Consider the following 17675-nt stretch of genomic DNA (forward strand, 5'->3'; position numbering starts at 1 on the left):
GGTGGATCACCACTCCCCCATAACTTCAACAGGTGTGTTATTACTGCTAGTGATGACAAGTTTGTGGGTCATTGTGTAGTCTCGATGGAAGGTAGTGTCTCTTGTCAGCTCTTCACAGATAATTTCCATCAGCTGTGATTTATTTTCTGACACTGTCAGGACAACTCTCTGTGGGGGTTGAGGTGTATCTGGAGCCAGTTGGTGTACTCTGCTTGCTTCTGGTATTCTATTGCATCTGGTCATACTCTTGGTACTAAAATCCTGGTACCTGTCGAACACGAGATAGACATCACGAGAAGTAAGTTTATGTTGGATGTACTGTTGAAGTTCACAACAAAGTCGCGGACTGTCCCATTCGCATCCAGCAGCCAACTAGCTTAACCTGGAAGTGGAGTATATACAATTTTTTTTTGGTTGATTTAGGTTACTGAGCCCAAAATAATAATTAGATAATGTGGCGACATGAAACCGGTTTCCCGAGAGGTTTGACGGTGGCCATCTTGGATTTATGTAAATGAAGGAGTTGTCAAATAATAATAAAAGTTATTCCATTGGGTTCCTAATGTCTTAAAAACTCGTTAAAACATTTTAGATTGTTTTAAAATCCCTTCTAGAAGCCGAGATATCTTAATGATAGCAATATATTCAATAGAACACTGGCGGCCATCTAGGTTTTATGCAAATTAGAAAAATGTCCAGAGGTGACAGGGTGTCATCAAGTGGATTCTTATTATTTATGGACTCAGTGACCCAAATCAACCCAAAAACATTGTATATACTCCACTTCCAGGTGAAGCTAGTTGGCTGCTGGACTGGAGGTGTACAATCGTTTTATTTGTATTAATTTCCCTATTACCTTCAATTCCTATTTTCCCCACTTTTCCCAATACCCGCCGTCTATCTCTCCCAAATACACAGTCTGTTTCTTGTCTTTAATTAAAAAAAAACAAACAAAAAAAACAAACCATTCTCCCTGCACACCCATGAGTACCCATTCCTCTTCCTCCTCCTTCTGCTGGCGCACCATGTTTATTCTATTTGAGCTGACCCACTCTCACCATTACATTCACAATTTCTTCCTACAACCCTCCATTCTCCAATCTTATCTAATTCTTCAAAATCCATCAAAACCAATAATAATTTCCCTGGTAGCCTTCCGAGGTATACCTCTCCTGAAACCAAGTGTCTCTCTCTACCCTCTTCCTGGTACTTTTCATTGATTCATCAGTTTCACTCTGCTTTTACCGTTCCTAATTCACCATACACCTCCACGATTTTACTTCAACCTTCCTTTTCCGAATCTTATGCAATCTTTATTTAAAAAAATAAAAAAATAAATAAATTCACTTTTAACTATACAACTCCCGTAACCACCTGATCTGTTTCCACCCTCTGCATTTACCATTGACCTCACGATATTTTCTTCAACCTTTTCTTTAAGCTAATCTTATGCGATCTATCAAAAAATTATAATAATCATAATAAAGACGATCTCTTATAATGCTTCATCTTCCTTTTTCACACGTGTGGTTCTCATTCCTGTATCATAATTCATGACTCTTTTTCTATTTCAACAGTGTCCTCTCATTTCGACCTTTCCTTCATACCTTGTCTAAAAAAATCAAACTGTTACAGCGTTTCTTCTCTCCATTCTCTTAATTCGCCTTTATTGCATCCATCAATAAATGTCTTTAATCGCATTTCTGACCTATAAATTAAAAAAAACCCCAGTTTGCTTTGCATGTTCGCTTTCCTTCCATCATCATTTTTTTTCCAACTTCAGTGCCAATTCATCACTCCCTCTCAAAACAACCATCACACTCTTCCCCCTCCAAGGTTCCCTCCCACCTTTCTCAAAAAATCCCCCATCACCTTTCTCCCTCAACTCTCCCCACTCACCCTTCTCCCACCATTCAAGCCCCTCACTCACTCTTCTCAAAGTCCCCCCCCCTCTCATCCACAAAGCTGCCTCCTTCCCCTGCCCTCTCTCCTCCATCTCATTACTCCACGTCCTCAAATCCTCAACTGCCTTCTGCCCCCTCCTCTTATTACTCCCCACTGTACCTCAACCCAACACCACAGAGCCATTTCTACTCCTCATCCGGCTCCCTCCCCAAGCTCTTCTGCAATCCCCCACACTCTTTCAACAACTCTCATTACCTTCCCCAATCCTCACTTGTCCTACCCTCCCCTGCACCCAATTCCTCCCTCCCTCTTCATTAACAGGGTGGACCTCAAATGTCTGGGGCCATCACACAAATTTGACACATCTTTCCATACAGGTTGCCACTGAAAAACCAGACATAATCTGTCTAGCAGAAACATTCCTCCCTCAAGACGTCTCTGACTCCCGAGAATCTCCCCGGTTACTCCGTCCTCCGGTATGACAGACCTGATCCTCATTCTGGTGGAGGAGTTGCTCTCTTCTCTCTTCATCAAAGACACAATTCCTCACTCTCCATGCACTGCCCTCACTCCCCCACACCCCCAGGAATACCTCTGGCTCAGGCTTCCCCTCCACTCCCACCTCATGTTTATATGTAAACTGTACCGTCCACCAAACAGTGATGACTCCAACTACACCTCACTGCTCTCCCCTCTGGACTGGTGCTCCTGCCTCTCATCTTTCTCGGATTCACACTGTGGAAACCAACGTATTTAGGATCATTGGTATCTCCCGCGATAAGGCTGAGTCTTTGGGCTTCTCACTCTCTCACCTTTGGCAGGTCGGTGGTCTTTCTGTCTTCTACCATCTCCTATCCGGCCTCACCTCCATGCTCTGTATGTAATATGTCCCCACCATATTTCCGCAGGGCGCTCAAGGCCCACCAACAATCCCCTTCTGGTAAAAGTACCAAAATCACGAATCACTGCTCACTTTCACTCTTTCATTCCTCCTTTTTCCCACCTTTAGAATAAACTCCCACACTCTGTTCAATCCTATTCTTCCCTCCAGGCCTTCAAAACAGCTGTTCACCACCACCTCTTATCTTCTCCCATCCAAATCCTTGATCTTTTCTACCCCCGTGAATCCACCCCAAACCCACCTCCTTCAAATTCACTGCTTTCCTTCCTGAAAGTCCCTGAAATTTTCTACCCCCGTGAATCCACCCCAAACCCACCTCCTTCAAATTCACTGCTTTCCTTCCTGAAAGTCCCTGAAATGTCCATCTTGTATACCCTGTGTTCCCTGCCCCATCCCTCTCAGGTCAGGTATGGGAGCATGTGCCAGAACAGCGCGTCGCTGCGTCCACTTTCCGCCGGTACTCCAGGGGCCTCCGTCTGGCCTTCCCCCAGGCAGATGCCTGGCCCATCGCCATCTCCTTGAGATGCTGGTCAACCTGCTGCAACCACGAGGCACGTGGTCGGCCCATTGGCCTCCTCCACTCACGAGACTCCCTCGATGAGAGAATCTGGTGAGCAAGATCAGCGTCAGGAAAACGAGCCACATGTCCATACAGCCGCAACTGACGCTCACGGACCATGCAGGTAACAAATCTCATCCGAGTTTCACTCAGCAACTGCTCGTTGGACACAAAATCTGACCAGCGATAGCCAAGGATTCTCTGAAGAGACCTGGTACCAAAGGAATTAAGTCTCCGTCTCAGATCCTTGGTCAGAGTCCAAGTCTCGCATCCATAGAGCAAGACTGGAAGCACCAAGGACCTGAAGACTCGGACTTTCGTCCTCCTGCACAGGTACCGGCAGCGCCACACCCCATGATCCAGTGAATGCATGACTCCCCAGGCACGACCCAGATGTCTATTGACCTCTGACTCACAGCCAGCAGAGACATGAATATCACTGCCAAGTTAAGTGAATCTCTCCACGACCTCAACATCCTCACCACAAACAGACACAGGCAGGACAGCAGCATCCAAGATGTCATTCAAAGCCTGGATCTTAATTTTGACTCAGGAAACCCGTAATCCCAGCGGCTCCGACTCCTCATTCAGCACCTCGAGGGCCCCCAAAAGGACATCTAAAGTCTCCCAAAAGATGACTGCATCATCTGCGAAATCAAGGTTCGAGATCTTGACATTCCCAAACGATGCACCGCAACTTGATCTTTCCGACATCCTCCCTAGAATCCAGTCCATACAAGTGCTGAAAAGTGTGGGGGCCAGCACACACCCCTGACGAACTCCAGTAACAACTGGAAATAAGTCAGAGATGGTACCACCACACTTCACAGCACTCTCAGTACCAGAGTAGAGTTCAGACATCAGATCGATGGTTTTGGTGGCACCCCACGAAGACCAAGAATCCTCCAGAGGGCATCCCGATTCACTGAATCGTACGCTTTACAGAGATCAACATAGGCTGCAAGCAGCCCCTGCCGAAACTCTCGTCTGCATTCGGTGAGGACACGAAGAGCAAGGATACGGTAAATCGTTGACCTCTTTGGTGTAAAGCCTGACTGCTCTGGATGCTGGTGCTCAAGCAGATGGTGGTGAACCCTATCAAGAATTATCCGAGCAAAGACCTTGCCTGGCACTGAGAGCAGCGTCACCCCTCGGTAGTTGTTGCAGTCTTGGCGATCACCCTTCCCTTTCCAGAGAGGGACAACAAGGCCCCTCTTCCAATCAGTTGGGATGATGCCTGTGTTCCAGGCAGACCACAAAACTGCATGCAACGACACGAGTGCAGCATTTCCACCAGCCATGAGAAGTTCAGCATGGATGCCACAGATCCCTGGAGCTTTACCCTGTTTCAACCGGTTCACCGCAGCCCGTGTTTCCTCAAGCGAAGGTGGACCACAATTGATTGGAGGGTCAGCAACAGGGATTGTAACACCATTGACGTCCAACTCGACAGCTGGTGGATCAGCTTGGTACAACCGCTCAAAGTAACTGGCCCAGCGGGCCTTCACTTCAGACTCCTCTGTCAAGAGCCTACCACTCTCTGCTCTAACTGCAGTGCTCCGAGGGATGGGCTTGGATGAACGCAATGTGCGAATTCCCCTGTAAGCAGGATGAGAATCCCTTGACCACAGGTGATGCTCTACCCCCTCACAGATTCCTCGCACATAGGTCTCCTTGTCCACCCTCAGTGCACGTACAGTTTTACGCCTCAGCTCCCTGAACAGCTCAGCTCTGCCATTCACCTGGCCCTGCGACTCTGGTCAATGGTATCCAGTGTCGCTTGAGAGACAAAATTCTTCTTTGCCCTGTGGTGAGCTCCAAGACATCCACCGGCAAATCAAGGACGGTGGTCTTGAAGGTACTCCACAACTCTTCAGGACCCCCCAAAGCACCCAGACCCCCCAAGTGTCCACTCAGCCTGTTCGCAAACTCCTCAGCTACTCTCTCATCCCTGAGCTTGGCAACATCCAGCCTAGGCTGGGATGGTACCATTCTCCAGGATTTAAGGTGCAGCTTTAGAGTTGCTACAACAAGCCTGTGGTCAGTATTGAGGAACTGAGCACTCCGGTCGACCCTGAAGTTCTAGATCATCCTCCAGCAACCGTCAACGAGGACATGGTCAATCTCCTTTGCCACACCGCCAGCGTTGGAATACCAAGTCCAGCGATGAGCTTGTGGGCGCTGAAACCATGAACCAGCCACCCTAAGTCCATGACTTCTTGCAAAGTCAAGGAACTTAGTGCTATTCTGATTCATAGTTCCTGACCCATGGGGACCAACACACACCTCATAACCATCCCTATCAGTTCCAGTCGATGCATTGAAATCCCCCAAGACTAGAAGTGTATCTCGTCTGGGGCACTGATCAACCACAAACTCGAGCGTTTCATAGAATGCATCCTTCACGGTGAGATCACTCACCTCAGTCGGAGCATAAACAGAGACCAGGAAAATGACACCTAAGGAGTGACGAATCTCATAATACGCTCGTTGACCGGTGTTACCTCAATTATCATTGGGGTCAGCTTATTGGACACAGCTTCAGCAACTCCTTGGGTATGGTAACCATCAGAGCGACCAGACCAATATTAGGTGTAACCACCCACCATTATCTTGCCGCAATCCGGTCTCCGAACCTCAGAGAGAGCTGCAATCCCGATGTCCAAACGCTTGAGCTCAGATGATAACAGAGACAGGTGATCATCCTCTCTTCGGGATTGGACATTCTACGCACCCACCCAAAGGGACCGCCTCAGGTTAACCCAAGTAGACCGCCATCTGGTGGACGACACCTCAGAACCACTCCGACACACTCTCCCGCAATCTGACCCAGGGATGTTACCCCGTGGTTTCCCTCCTTTCATCAAAAATTGGGGGTCCCAAAGGCTTTGCCCCAATCCCATCATCCGGTGAGCTGCCCTGCGAAGGGAAGCTGCACAGGAGGTACTTCCACGGAGTGGGTTTTCAGATTTTTTTGCGTTCGTGATAGAACAAACGTGATTGAACATCCCTCTCCCTTCCACAGATCTCCTAATGTCTATGTTCCCCACTGTTTTGTCCTTCCCTCTCACACCGCTCGTCTCATGCCCCCCCCCCCCTTGCTGTGCGTTTTGTGTTTGCTCTCATAGGAGCCTCGACAATGTATACAAAAAAAAGCAACAAAACAAAAACATGGAACTTTTCATAACCATCAATCCCCACTTCCTGTTTCTCATCTGTGGCAACTTAATTTTCCATGTTCCCAGATCGTTGAGAGTCATCTCTGCAACAACCAGCCACAGAATTGCAGTTATGGCCCTTTCAACTTTGTGGTGATGACTCTATCTGTAAACCTTTCAATCCAGGTTTTTGAAACAGGTAAGTCCTCCCTCGTAGAACTGATAATCCCTAACATTCCATAAAAAATCTCCTGTTCCTTCTCCTTTCCTTTCGGTTCCTCTAAATATTTTATTAGCAGGACTCATATCCCTCTGGCTATTGTTAGAGTCTTCTCAATGCTACAGAATCTAGCTGTTTGCACATGTGAACTGGTCGGGCTTGCAATCTGCTGTTTCAAAAATATTGGGTTGGCATCTCTCCAGGGATTGATTACATACTCGTCTGACAAATGGTACATGTCTTTCAATCCTGGAAATCTCACAATCTCACCATGTTGCTCAAGAAGGATTGTCAAAGGAACCCACCTCTCTATTTCCATTATTGAACCCTTCAGCATCATCATCAGCAATGACATCTTCTGGATTGACCACATCAAAAAGCTGGTCTCCAAAGCCATCCTCCGTCGTTCCAAATAGTTCCTTGAAATATCACAACTCCTCATGACCTACTATCTTTGTCCATCACTCAATTGAGTATTGTTGTTCCATCATGGGCCGGTGCCTCAGCATCATATCTGCCTCTTCTAGATTCTGTGGACTCCAAAGCTCTCACCATTATTGGAATCTCATATGATGAGAGTGAAGCACAAGTCCTAATGCTCTCACATTGTGAGACAGGTCGTTGGTGCATCTATTTTTTTTGTTGCCTCACTTCCGGTGTCGCTCCCTCTGCTTTGTGAGCCCTCTGACCAATCCCACCTCTTCCAGGACACATGCATTCTTCCAATAACCCCCTGCTGGTCAAAGACGCAAAATCGACACACCAATCTCTTGCTCCTCTTTACACACGTATGTTCATCATTTTCTTGAGGTCGTTCAACCCCACACTCCCCTCCAGGGTTTTTAATACGTGGTGCACCACCATCTCATGCCGTCTGCTGTCTCTGCAGGCAATCTCTTCCACCTATATTAACCTCACCAAACCCAGCTTTCTGATAACTCTGATAATTCATACAATCCTCACTTTAGATTTTCCTGCACTCCTCTCTCTTTCCTCCTGTAGTGCTTTTTTTCATCCCCTTCCTTGCTGAGTCCAAATATGACGCTGCTGCCCCTATGTCAGTTTGTTACCTTTTTGCCCTCTTTCATCTCACTCTCCGATCAACTTTGATCTTTGTTTTTTTTTTTTTTAAAGAAGGATTTGCTCCTTACTCTTGACAATAAGGTGAAAACTTTAAAAGTAGATTTGGATCAGCCAGGATTTTATTTGAATCCCTTGGAAATCAAAAATTTGGTCACGATATCATACTTTTTATTTCTTTAACACAAGCATATTGAACATATGAATTGCTATTATTTGTTCTTCTTCTTCTCCTTTCGTATGCAGCTCCTGGCTGCGAGTCGCGTCGTTGGCTGAGGATGTGGCAGGAGCTTGAATCTGGAATTTGGCCATGGCGTTGGCGATAACTTGCCTACTCTTCACAAGGGACACCATGTGGGACGGCATACACATTGATGAATCACCCTGCCTGTGAAACACCGAGATGACAGTTTGTTGCTGGGCCAAGATTTGAACCCGTTGAGTGTGTATACCTCCAAGCCATCCTGCCAGCCTCATACTTATGTGTCACAATAAAGTATATTATTTTCCTCTGTCGTTCATACATTCAAACAGGTGAAATCATGTATGTACGCGCAATACATATACGAGTACTTTTGGGAATTACTCCTTTTCACTTCCCCTCTCATCACTTAAATGATGCTGTTTCGATCTAAAAACTCGTACCATACTGGCAGATCTTTTCGTATATGGATCGGTAACATCTCTCAAAATGCAACAGCTGGTATCATGAAAATGAGGGATAAGTTTATCACTGATGGAAAAGATTGCTGTTCAAATGGTGTTCCGCTAACAATCCCACAAAGAATATCAAGCTCCTGGATCGGGACCATTAATTCAGTGATTTTTTTACCCCATGTAATGCAAGCTAATGACTTAATTTAATTATCTAACAGCAAGAGGGTACATTTCAAACAAGTCACGGAATATTCATCACTTCAAAGTAATTTCTGTGTTATTTGCATACTTCGGCAGGAGGCCGAGTCTCAACGTCTACATCTCACACATGGTATACAGGTTGGTGGACTCTTAGTTATCACTCCACTACCCTTCTTAATCCTCCTGCCCTCTTTTTCCTCCATCCTCCCCATATCCGTCCAGATAGCAATTGTTCTCATAGAACCCCACACCTGCTTACCCTCCCCAATGGTAAGCTGAATGCTCACCTCTTTAACTTCAACCCTCTGTTTTCTTGTTTGTGGAATTGATTATCTGTTTCTTTTGTCTCATGCGCTTTCCTGCAGTGACCTCAATCTTTCTCCCACACCTTTCACTGCTCTCTTTTCTCTCACTAACTCCCCCCCCCACCCTCAAACACCCACCTCCTTCCCCTTTCCTTTCTGCCACTCCTCATCCACTCATGTGAGATATCTTGTCATGCTGCGAGCCTGCTGCCATCTGTTGTTTTTTTCTTTCTTCCACAAGCTGATATTTCTGTTCATTAAAAAAGAAAGAAGGAAAATAAATTGCAGACAATTTATTGGAACTGCATCATCAGGAAACCTGGGATTGCCTGAAATTTAAAAACAAAATAAAATAAAGAGGGACTCGCGTCTGCGAAATTGAACGACTCGATTGTAAATTAAAAAAAGATTCTCCAGGCACAACCCACCCAGCAACAATTCACCAAAACAAATTGCCGAATCGATGCTAATTTAGCGATGCGATTTTCACATCATTTCATATGAAATCCAACTCTCCCAGGAAGAAAGTGATCTTGATGAAAAAGCTTCACTTCATTGCTTCACAAGCTCCTGGTGATGATCACCTTTTTTTTTTTATTAAAAATCTGAAGGTATGTTCAAATATCGGTTTGTTCTATATCTTACCCCCTGGTATCGCTTGCCTTTAATAAATGAACACGTAAAGTTTTGGGTGCTCTTGACGACATTCCTGAATACCAATTCGTTTGTCAGTTTATTACGCCTTTCCTTCTGTGTATAGCCTTTACTCTGACCTTCTCTCTGGCCATATTTGCTGTGGTTTCACAGTTTCAACCTTAACAGTAGGTCATTTTCTCCACAGTCCTCCATTTGCCATCTCTCGTGCAATTTATGGTAACCTCCTCACTGGGTCATTGAGAATGCACTCATTGGGCTAGCACGTTGACTCTCTGCCACGGTACTTTGCAAAGAGAATTGCTTTAAAAACTCTCTTGTTAGGCATTCTCTGCACATTCCCTCACCATCCCCCTAATGTGGCTGCTTCATTGTTTCGACACCGTGAATGAAAAGCACACTATTACTAAAAGGTATGCTCCAAGCAGAAAGCCGAGGCCAAAAGAAAGATGCATGCCCGAGCAAACATTACAACATTGCCAAAGACACATCCAAAGTTCACGTGTAGAGAGTGGAAAAGTAGAGCCGGTGTCAAGAGAAAATGGAAATCTCTGGAAGATAGGGGCCAGGGTTGAGCTTGGTGAGCACTCAGAGGGGCATAATTCCAGTGTGCAGTGAGATGAATGTGGATTATCTGGAAGGAACCAATTTCTGTGCTTCACACATCACAGCATCATCACTGTCTGTCTTTTGGGATATTTCAATGACAGCAAACACATCACCGAGTATAAAAAGCAATAATTACTCTTATAAATGTTCGGTCAAAGCAATACAGAAGAGAGTACAAGGTGAAGTGCACGTGATTATGTTGACCTTTTTTGTTGTCAAAGTAGAGTGTCTGTTGAGCAGGGTTCGACCACTCAATTGGAGATCCATCCGGATGATCCACCTGGCAGGTTAGTCGGGCTTCATGTCCAGCAACCACAGACCCATTGGAGCTTGCCCATGCACGGAGCTGTCCTGTATGCAAGAAGAATAAAACAAACAACATCATAATTTTTTTTTTATCTCAACGAATGGAGGTGTCAACACTTTAATTGGTTTCCTGGCTTCCCAAATTCACAAGACAAATTGGCCAACGATTGTTGTGCCAGGTGCTGAAAAGTGCCGACATGCTAAAAATGTGGCAATGGCATCTCCAAATCACCTTTGATCAACCAGGCCAACATTTAAGCCTCAGAATTTGCTGCAGCTTTATTTATTTCTTGACATGTTCACAAGCATTTTATCACCAAAGAACCATCGTCAACCGTGGGATTGTATATTTTAACCACGTTTGCAGTTTTCTAATACACCAATATTGTGACAGTCATTGATCTAGAAAATGAAAAGTGGAGTTGCTGAAAAAGTCAATCAAAAACATCTTGGGGAACGATTGGAAAATAAAACACATCGGGGCAATACCCCTGGGCACTCACCTGGTAGTTGGCTGGATAAGACAACCAGGGAACCACTGGTAGGCATGGATGACCCACAAAATATATAACGGAGAAGAAAGTAAATACCTGTGGATAATTTTTTTTTTTATGTCGTGAACAAGCTTTGGTACATCACTGGTAACAAAGGTTGTGGTCAAGTTTCATCGAAATTGTGTGCGTGTCGTTTCCGAAAAGAAAGCAAATTCCTATTTTGGAGGGAAACCCCCGTAAACCCCCTTTGGGCAAGATTTTTTTCTTTTTTTAAAGCCATGAAGAAACTTTAAAGGCCATGGTACATACACGGTGATGAAGGTTGTGGTAAAGTTTCATCAAAATCATATGTGTAGTTTCAGAGAAGAAGTTGCAAGTATTTGCGGACGGACGGACGGACTTACGACTCGCCATCCCCTAAGCTGCCCGGAACTACGTTGCAGGTGAGCTAATAAACAAATAGAAGCTGGAAGACAGAGATCAAAAGGATTAAAAATGAAGACATAAGAGACTAATAGTGCACAAGGATAGCACAATGAAAGATAGGATATTGGAGTGAGGATTAACCCTCTGAGCTGAGTTATAACCTTGTAAATGGTCATTAAAAAAAAAAATCACTTCTCAGTTACAATGTACACTGTGGGAAAACAAAGCAGGGACAGCACTGTTTGCAGGACAAAGTGAAGTGGAACAATTGTATGAACCTGTTTGTATTGTGTTGGCAGTTCGTACGGATTATTTCGCTTTGTAAAAACTCGCGCGTTGAAACATAAGGTGGATTACCTAAACCACATTCTGTCATGTTGGGTGGACTAATTCATTTGCATTTTGTTGTATTCCTCGCCAAGTGTGAAACGAAAACAAAGTTCGCCAATGTGTTCTTCAAATTCACGTTTTAATGCATATTAATACAGTTGGTGTGAAAGGACATAAACCTGAACATCATGCATGGGGGATAGTTTTAAAAATAGAACAATTGGTGTGGCACAGTGCACATGTTTTGTTTTCGTTATTTACCCCGCTAATTTAACCTTATTTAGCGTTCCGAACTTTGCACAGAATGTGCACAGCACCGAAGGTAACGACGTATTTCCATCGTGACAATAGAATTAATACCTTCTCCATATTATTCACCAAGTTATTTGGCTCGGACTTTGTATCGCAGCCTCAAAAGATTTTTCGAGGACGATCCAGAATTTCACCTGGTTCTTCATCACCGATGTTTGTATACGGGGAACAAGGCTCAAAGAATAACGTCGGCAAGAGGAGAGAAAGTGCATACTGACAAAACAAAAATACCAAACAATAGTACGATTTGATATTCCAGTGGAAGCATAACAATAGAGCTTCATGAGGCCACTATGGCAGTCAGTTAATGACCAGGGAGCGCCCTTATAAGGTAAGATCATTAATCCTATGCTTAAACCATAACAATTTTAAGGCAAGATAGATCTACATATGAGGGTTAGATGTGATAGGGTTAGATGAGGAAGATGCAATGGTATCTTTATCACCAATATTATTGCTGATGGGGAGACCAATCTGATAGAACAATGTGGAGTACACAATATTGTGTGATTGCAACAATGAGTGTGCATTGCACATCACGCACTCATAAATGTGCAAAGGGATTGTTCCAGGCAAGCGAAGAATAATTGGAAATTTCAAACGGCTTTTTCTCACAAAGGAAATATTCTGTCAAGATTTTTCTGGTTGTTATCCATTTTGCGCAGATGTATTTCAAGAATCAAAGACGTTAATAAAATGCAAGCTTTAACTTTCTTGGGGAAGATAATGAGATTAGTTCCCAGTGATGTTGGAAGAAGGCTTTGCAGCCATAATAATGTGCGTGATGGTTCTTTTAAGGTTTCTAAAAGAAGTAGAAGGTTTTGTTTGAACTGGAAAATGTCACATATCTTCAGAACTCCTCAGTTCTAACGGCTTGTTTGCAATACTTGCTTGGCTCAAAAATAGCTCGGCCCATTAAGGCTTCCGAGGTTCATGCTACAGCCAGGGATTTGTAAAAAGCCAATTGGATATTCAAATCATAAAATCACATTTCATAAAAAAGCGGAATAAAACGAACAACATGGCAATTCGTTTGTCGGCAAATGCAAAAAAACTCTCTCGGCAAATGCAAAAAAACAAAACAATGGAATTTGATATTTCGTACAATCAGGATGAGCTCATTGTGCTTTGGGAAAGGTGAGCTGATGTAACCTAAAAATATCCACAATGTTACAGCTTATATCAAGCAAATAATTAATTTACACTTCACCAACTGCTTCTTCGAAAGAAGTTTCTTTTCAAACAGCCTTTCAAACAATACCAAGTTCATCATTTTCTGTACGAGTTGGTATCATAAACAGCATTGTCCCCAATACGATTATGGTATAGGGGTGGCATATTGGTAAACAGGTAAAGATACTTCGTATCACAGAGGTTGTAGTTCTCAATCCAGTTAATGGCAGCAGGATTAGTGATTTGGATTCTAAGTTTGTGGAAGTGGACAATTACTTTCAGAAGCACTGCAATGTCATTCCTGGATTGTTAGTAAAAACCCAGCTGGCTCAATAACGACTTTCAGATTATGGATAATCTGCCTGCCCAATCAGATTAGTTTGGTCTCAGTCGGATGCTCATGCAGCTGAGGTTGATTTTTAGCTCACTTGGAATGTAGTTCCGGGGAGCTTATGGGATGGCGTGCAGTCAGTCAGTCGATCCGTCAGACCATCTGTCAGTCCATCCGTCACTCCATCCGTCAGTCCGTCCATCCACAAATACTTGCAACTTCTCCAAAACTACACACACAATTTTGATGAAACTTGACCACAACCTTCACTACCCAAGATGCACCAAAGTTTGTTCAAGGCATTAAAATAAATAAATAAATAAATAAATAAATAAGTAAATAAATCGGGTTCTGATGGGATCTAAGGGGGCAAAAAATATAGGTATTTAAAATAGGTATTTGCCCCCAAAATAGGTATTTGAAGTCTTGTCAAAAACTACACAAGAAATTCTGATGAAACTTGACCATAACCTTCATCAACCATTGTATACCAAAGTTCGTTCACAACATTTAATAAAAAAAAAAATTATATATATATATATTGGATTCGCCAAATATGCTAGATATCCCTTATTGTCGGGTTTTCTGTCTGTCTGTCTGTGTGTATGTGTGTCTGCAATGCGAGGCTCCACAGCACGAACCAGCGAACCAATTTCGATGAAACTTTGCCAACAGGTGCCATATGGTCTGGGAATCTGCGCTTTTGAATTTCGTTGCCTTGCAACCACCCGTTGCTGTGCAGTGGCCGAAAAACCGCGTACAGTATTTTCAATACTTGTCCTTCAGTTTTGAATGTGGAGAAACGAGACTTCGGAATTAAACACTTCGAGATATTTAGAAAATTTTACTCGAGCCGATTTTTTATTTAGGTTTTATTTTTCAAATGGTAGTCCTTCAAAAATCGGGTGTCTATTTACCGTCATTTTTTATGAGGGGCTTAGGAAAGTGGGCGGAGCTTTGGGAAAGTGGACGTGGTTGATGAAAAGTGGGAGTGGAGTCGGAAAATGGGAGTGGCGTTGGAAAGTGGGCGTGGCTTATGAAAAATATTGTGTGGCTCAGGAGGTGTGGTCAAACAAGAGCATTGAGAGAAGTTTATCAGGTTTTCCGTGTGTGTGTGTGTGTGTGTGTGTGTGTGTGTGTGTGTGTGTGTGTGTGTGTGTGTGTGTGTGTGTGTGTGTGTGTGCGCAACGTGAGGCTCCACAGCACAAACCAGCAAACCAATTTTTTTTCAAATGGTAGTCCTTCAAAAATAAGGTGTCTAGTCTATTTACCATCATTTTTTATGAGGAGTGCCAGTTGGCAAAATACGCAATAGGAAAAAATCTTGCCAGGCAGAGGAACAATTGTATGTGAACCAATACGTCTTGGCAATGAATCTTCGTCGGTGGATCGGTCAGAATGAAAAGCATCGTATCGAGCGCTTCGATCCAAGCGAATCCCTCATCGCCTACCGGCTTGTGTGTGTATGTATATATATATATATATATATATATATATATATATATATATATATATATATATATATATATATATATATATATATATATATATATATATATTGTTAAAGATTCAGCGACGGAGGGATTCTCAACCCACTCCTGCCGTCTCTGGGATTTATAATGCCGGCTGGCTCAGCACAGGCCTCGGGTCACGCGTCTTCAATCGCGATACCAACATAATCCTGAACCTTAACAGTTGGGGAAATAGAATACCGGTTACAGACTGGTTGTGTCAGATGCCGAGCGTTTTCTGCCAGTCTGTAACCATTTTGGTTTTATATGCCAATCGAACGGATCGTTCCTCAACGCGACACAAATTAATCCATAGCGGCAACTTCATCCGAACCAACCAGATTTATTGAGGAACATCAGGGAACATGACACAAGCAAAACATTCACGACAATGGTTTTATTAACAATCTTTAACCCGTTCTTAATGAGGGAACTACGGATTACAGGTTTCGACAGGGTCCCGACCGAGATATGCCTTATACAACGTGCAGACAAGACAGACGGACAGCATGCATGCAGACAAGACAGAGTACTTGGTGATGTTTCATGGACGAGAGGAAAGTGTCAAAAGCACGAATGTCACTCGTAACAAGCGGATGTCCACTGATTTGAGCTCCCAGCTCGAACACGCCGCGTGGAAAGATGGCGGCGCCGTACTCTTTCTTCTCAAGGCACCGTGTGCGCACGCCCTCCTCAGCACGTCCTGGCCCCGCGCAATGTCGACGGCACAAGACCGTTAGATCGACAATGGGTTTCAGCTGATTTGTCTCAAGGTCCAGCATACAAATCCAGGCCTGGCCTGTTCACCAGACAAGGCCGAATCGAGGTGCCAGGCTCTGCAGGCTGGGTCCATGGGATTCCAAGATGCCGTCGAGCTGTGAGGTGAGTTGGGACCGTCAGAGGCTCCGTCGTTTCCTCTCTTGCCTTCCCACCTTGAAGCCCGACTTCTCAACTCCGTCCCCTCAGTTTCTTTCTCTGCAGAATCACCTTTTCTGCTCCCATTAGGGGTCGCCACAGCGGATCATCCGTTATGATCCGCATTCTGAATTGGAACAGGTTTTACGAAAGATGCCCTTCCTGACGCAACCCTGGTCGCCTCTTACGACACAGGGATAAGGATGGGGTTTTGCCATGATTCCGGGCTGCCCTACACCCTCTCATAGCACGGCCCAGTGCAGAGTTCCCGTCCTCAAGCGATCCTCCAAACCAAGCCTCTGAGTAGCCGGATTACAGGTGCACGCCACTTTGCCCGGCATAGAAGCATGTGTGTGTGTGTGTGTGTGTGTGTGTGTGTGTGTGTGTGTGTGTGTGTGTGTGTGTGTGTGTGTGTGTGTATGTATATATATATATATATATATATATATATATATATATATATATACATACATATACATACACATACATATACATATATACACATACATATACATACACATACATATACATATATATATATATATATATATATATATATATATATATATATATACATATATATAAATACATACATATACACATACATATACATATATATATATATATATATATATAAAAATCTATATGTCGGGCTCTAAGGGGGAGTACGGTGGGGGAAGGAGGCGGTTGTTCCCCAAAATATGTATTTGCTTTCTTTTCTGAAACCACATACAATTTTGATGAAACTTGACCACAACCTTCATCACAGGTGATACGCCAAGGTTTGCACACACCATAAAGAAAAAAAAAACATCCATCAGTATTTCTTTTCTTCTCCGTCAAATATTTTGTGGGGCATCCACGCCTACCAGGGGTTCCCCGGTTACCTTGTGCAGTCACTACCAGGTGAACGCCCAGGGGTTTTGTCCCTTTTTTTTATTCCTTTCTCTTGTTTATCGGCAGTCCTCAATGATTACAGGCCTTCGCCTGTACTTTCTACTTAAAAAAACTAATCATCTACATATTCTGTGAGATGTCTCTTATCACACCTGATGTTTGTTGAAACGTATTCATCACAATATAATTTTAATCAAGTTGCTCTTAATATATGGTATGGCACTTTTCCTGGATTCAGAACGATTTGCTTTTCATTGCATCAAAAATGGATGCTCATGGGAGCATATTATTAGATTACATCGATCGATTCGTGAACTCCCTGATTTTCAACAATGAATTTGGCTTCAAGAATAGATGTTCCATTTGAAATGCCGCTCCCGATAATGCAATAGAGAACAACTGCTGTGAATCAAAAATGAGGTCAGGGCTACACCCTCCATCCCTTTGAAACATTTTGACACCGACTCTTTTAAGCAAAAGCTCCACAATTGATCAAAGATCTATTTCACTCGAATCTTGCTTCTGATGGTAGTGACCCATCTCTCTTGCAGCTGGTGTCCTTCAACGTACAACAGAAATAATCTCCCCTGAGGTTCATGAGTTACTTAATAATTTCCCGGAAATCCACTTGGACCATTTCGCTGCCAAAAATAATCCCACATCTCACCGATGAATAATATGTTGCTGTCTCTTTGTCATTCTGGAGGGATATCTTGACATGTACGACGACT

At 43.7% G+C, this 17675-nt stretch overlaps 1 protein-coding gene across 1 annotated transcript in view; it reads right to left on the reverse strand.

The window, feature by feature from the left end:
- Window positions 1-17675, reverse strand: part of LOC147035048 (cell adhesion molecule 3-like) — a gene marked incomplete at its 5' end in the record, with an annotated part of 407062 nt that overhangs the window by 109831 nt on the left and 279556 nt on the right. Inside the window, one exon of the mRNA XM_085893108.1 lies at window positions 10454-10600. Coding sequence (XP_085749234.1) covers window positions 10454-10600 — 147 coding nt within the window. The remainder of the gene's footprint in view (window positions 1-10453; window positions 10601-17675) is intronic.

Source organism: Eptatretus burgeri, chromosome 1, assembly GCF_056783735.1.
Source record: "Eptatretus burgeri isolate ZD-2024b chromosome 1, Ebu_testis_v1, whole genome shotgun sequence".
Classification (NCBI taxonomy): Eukaryota; Metazoa; Chordata; class Myxini; order Myxiniformes; family Myxinidae; genus Eptatretus; species Eptatretus burgeri.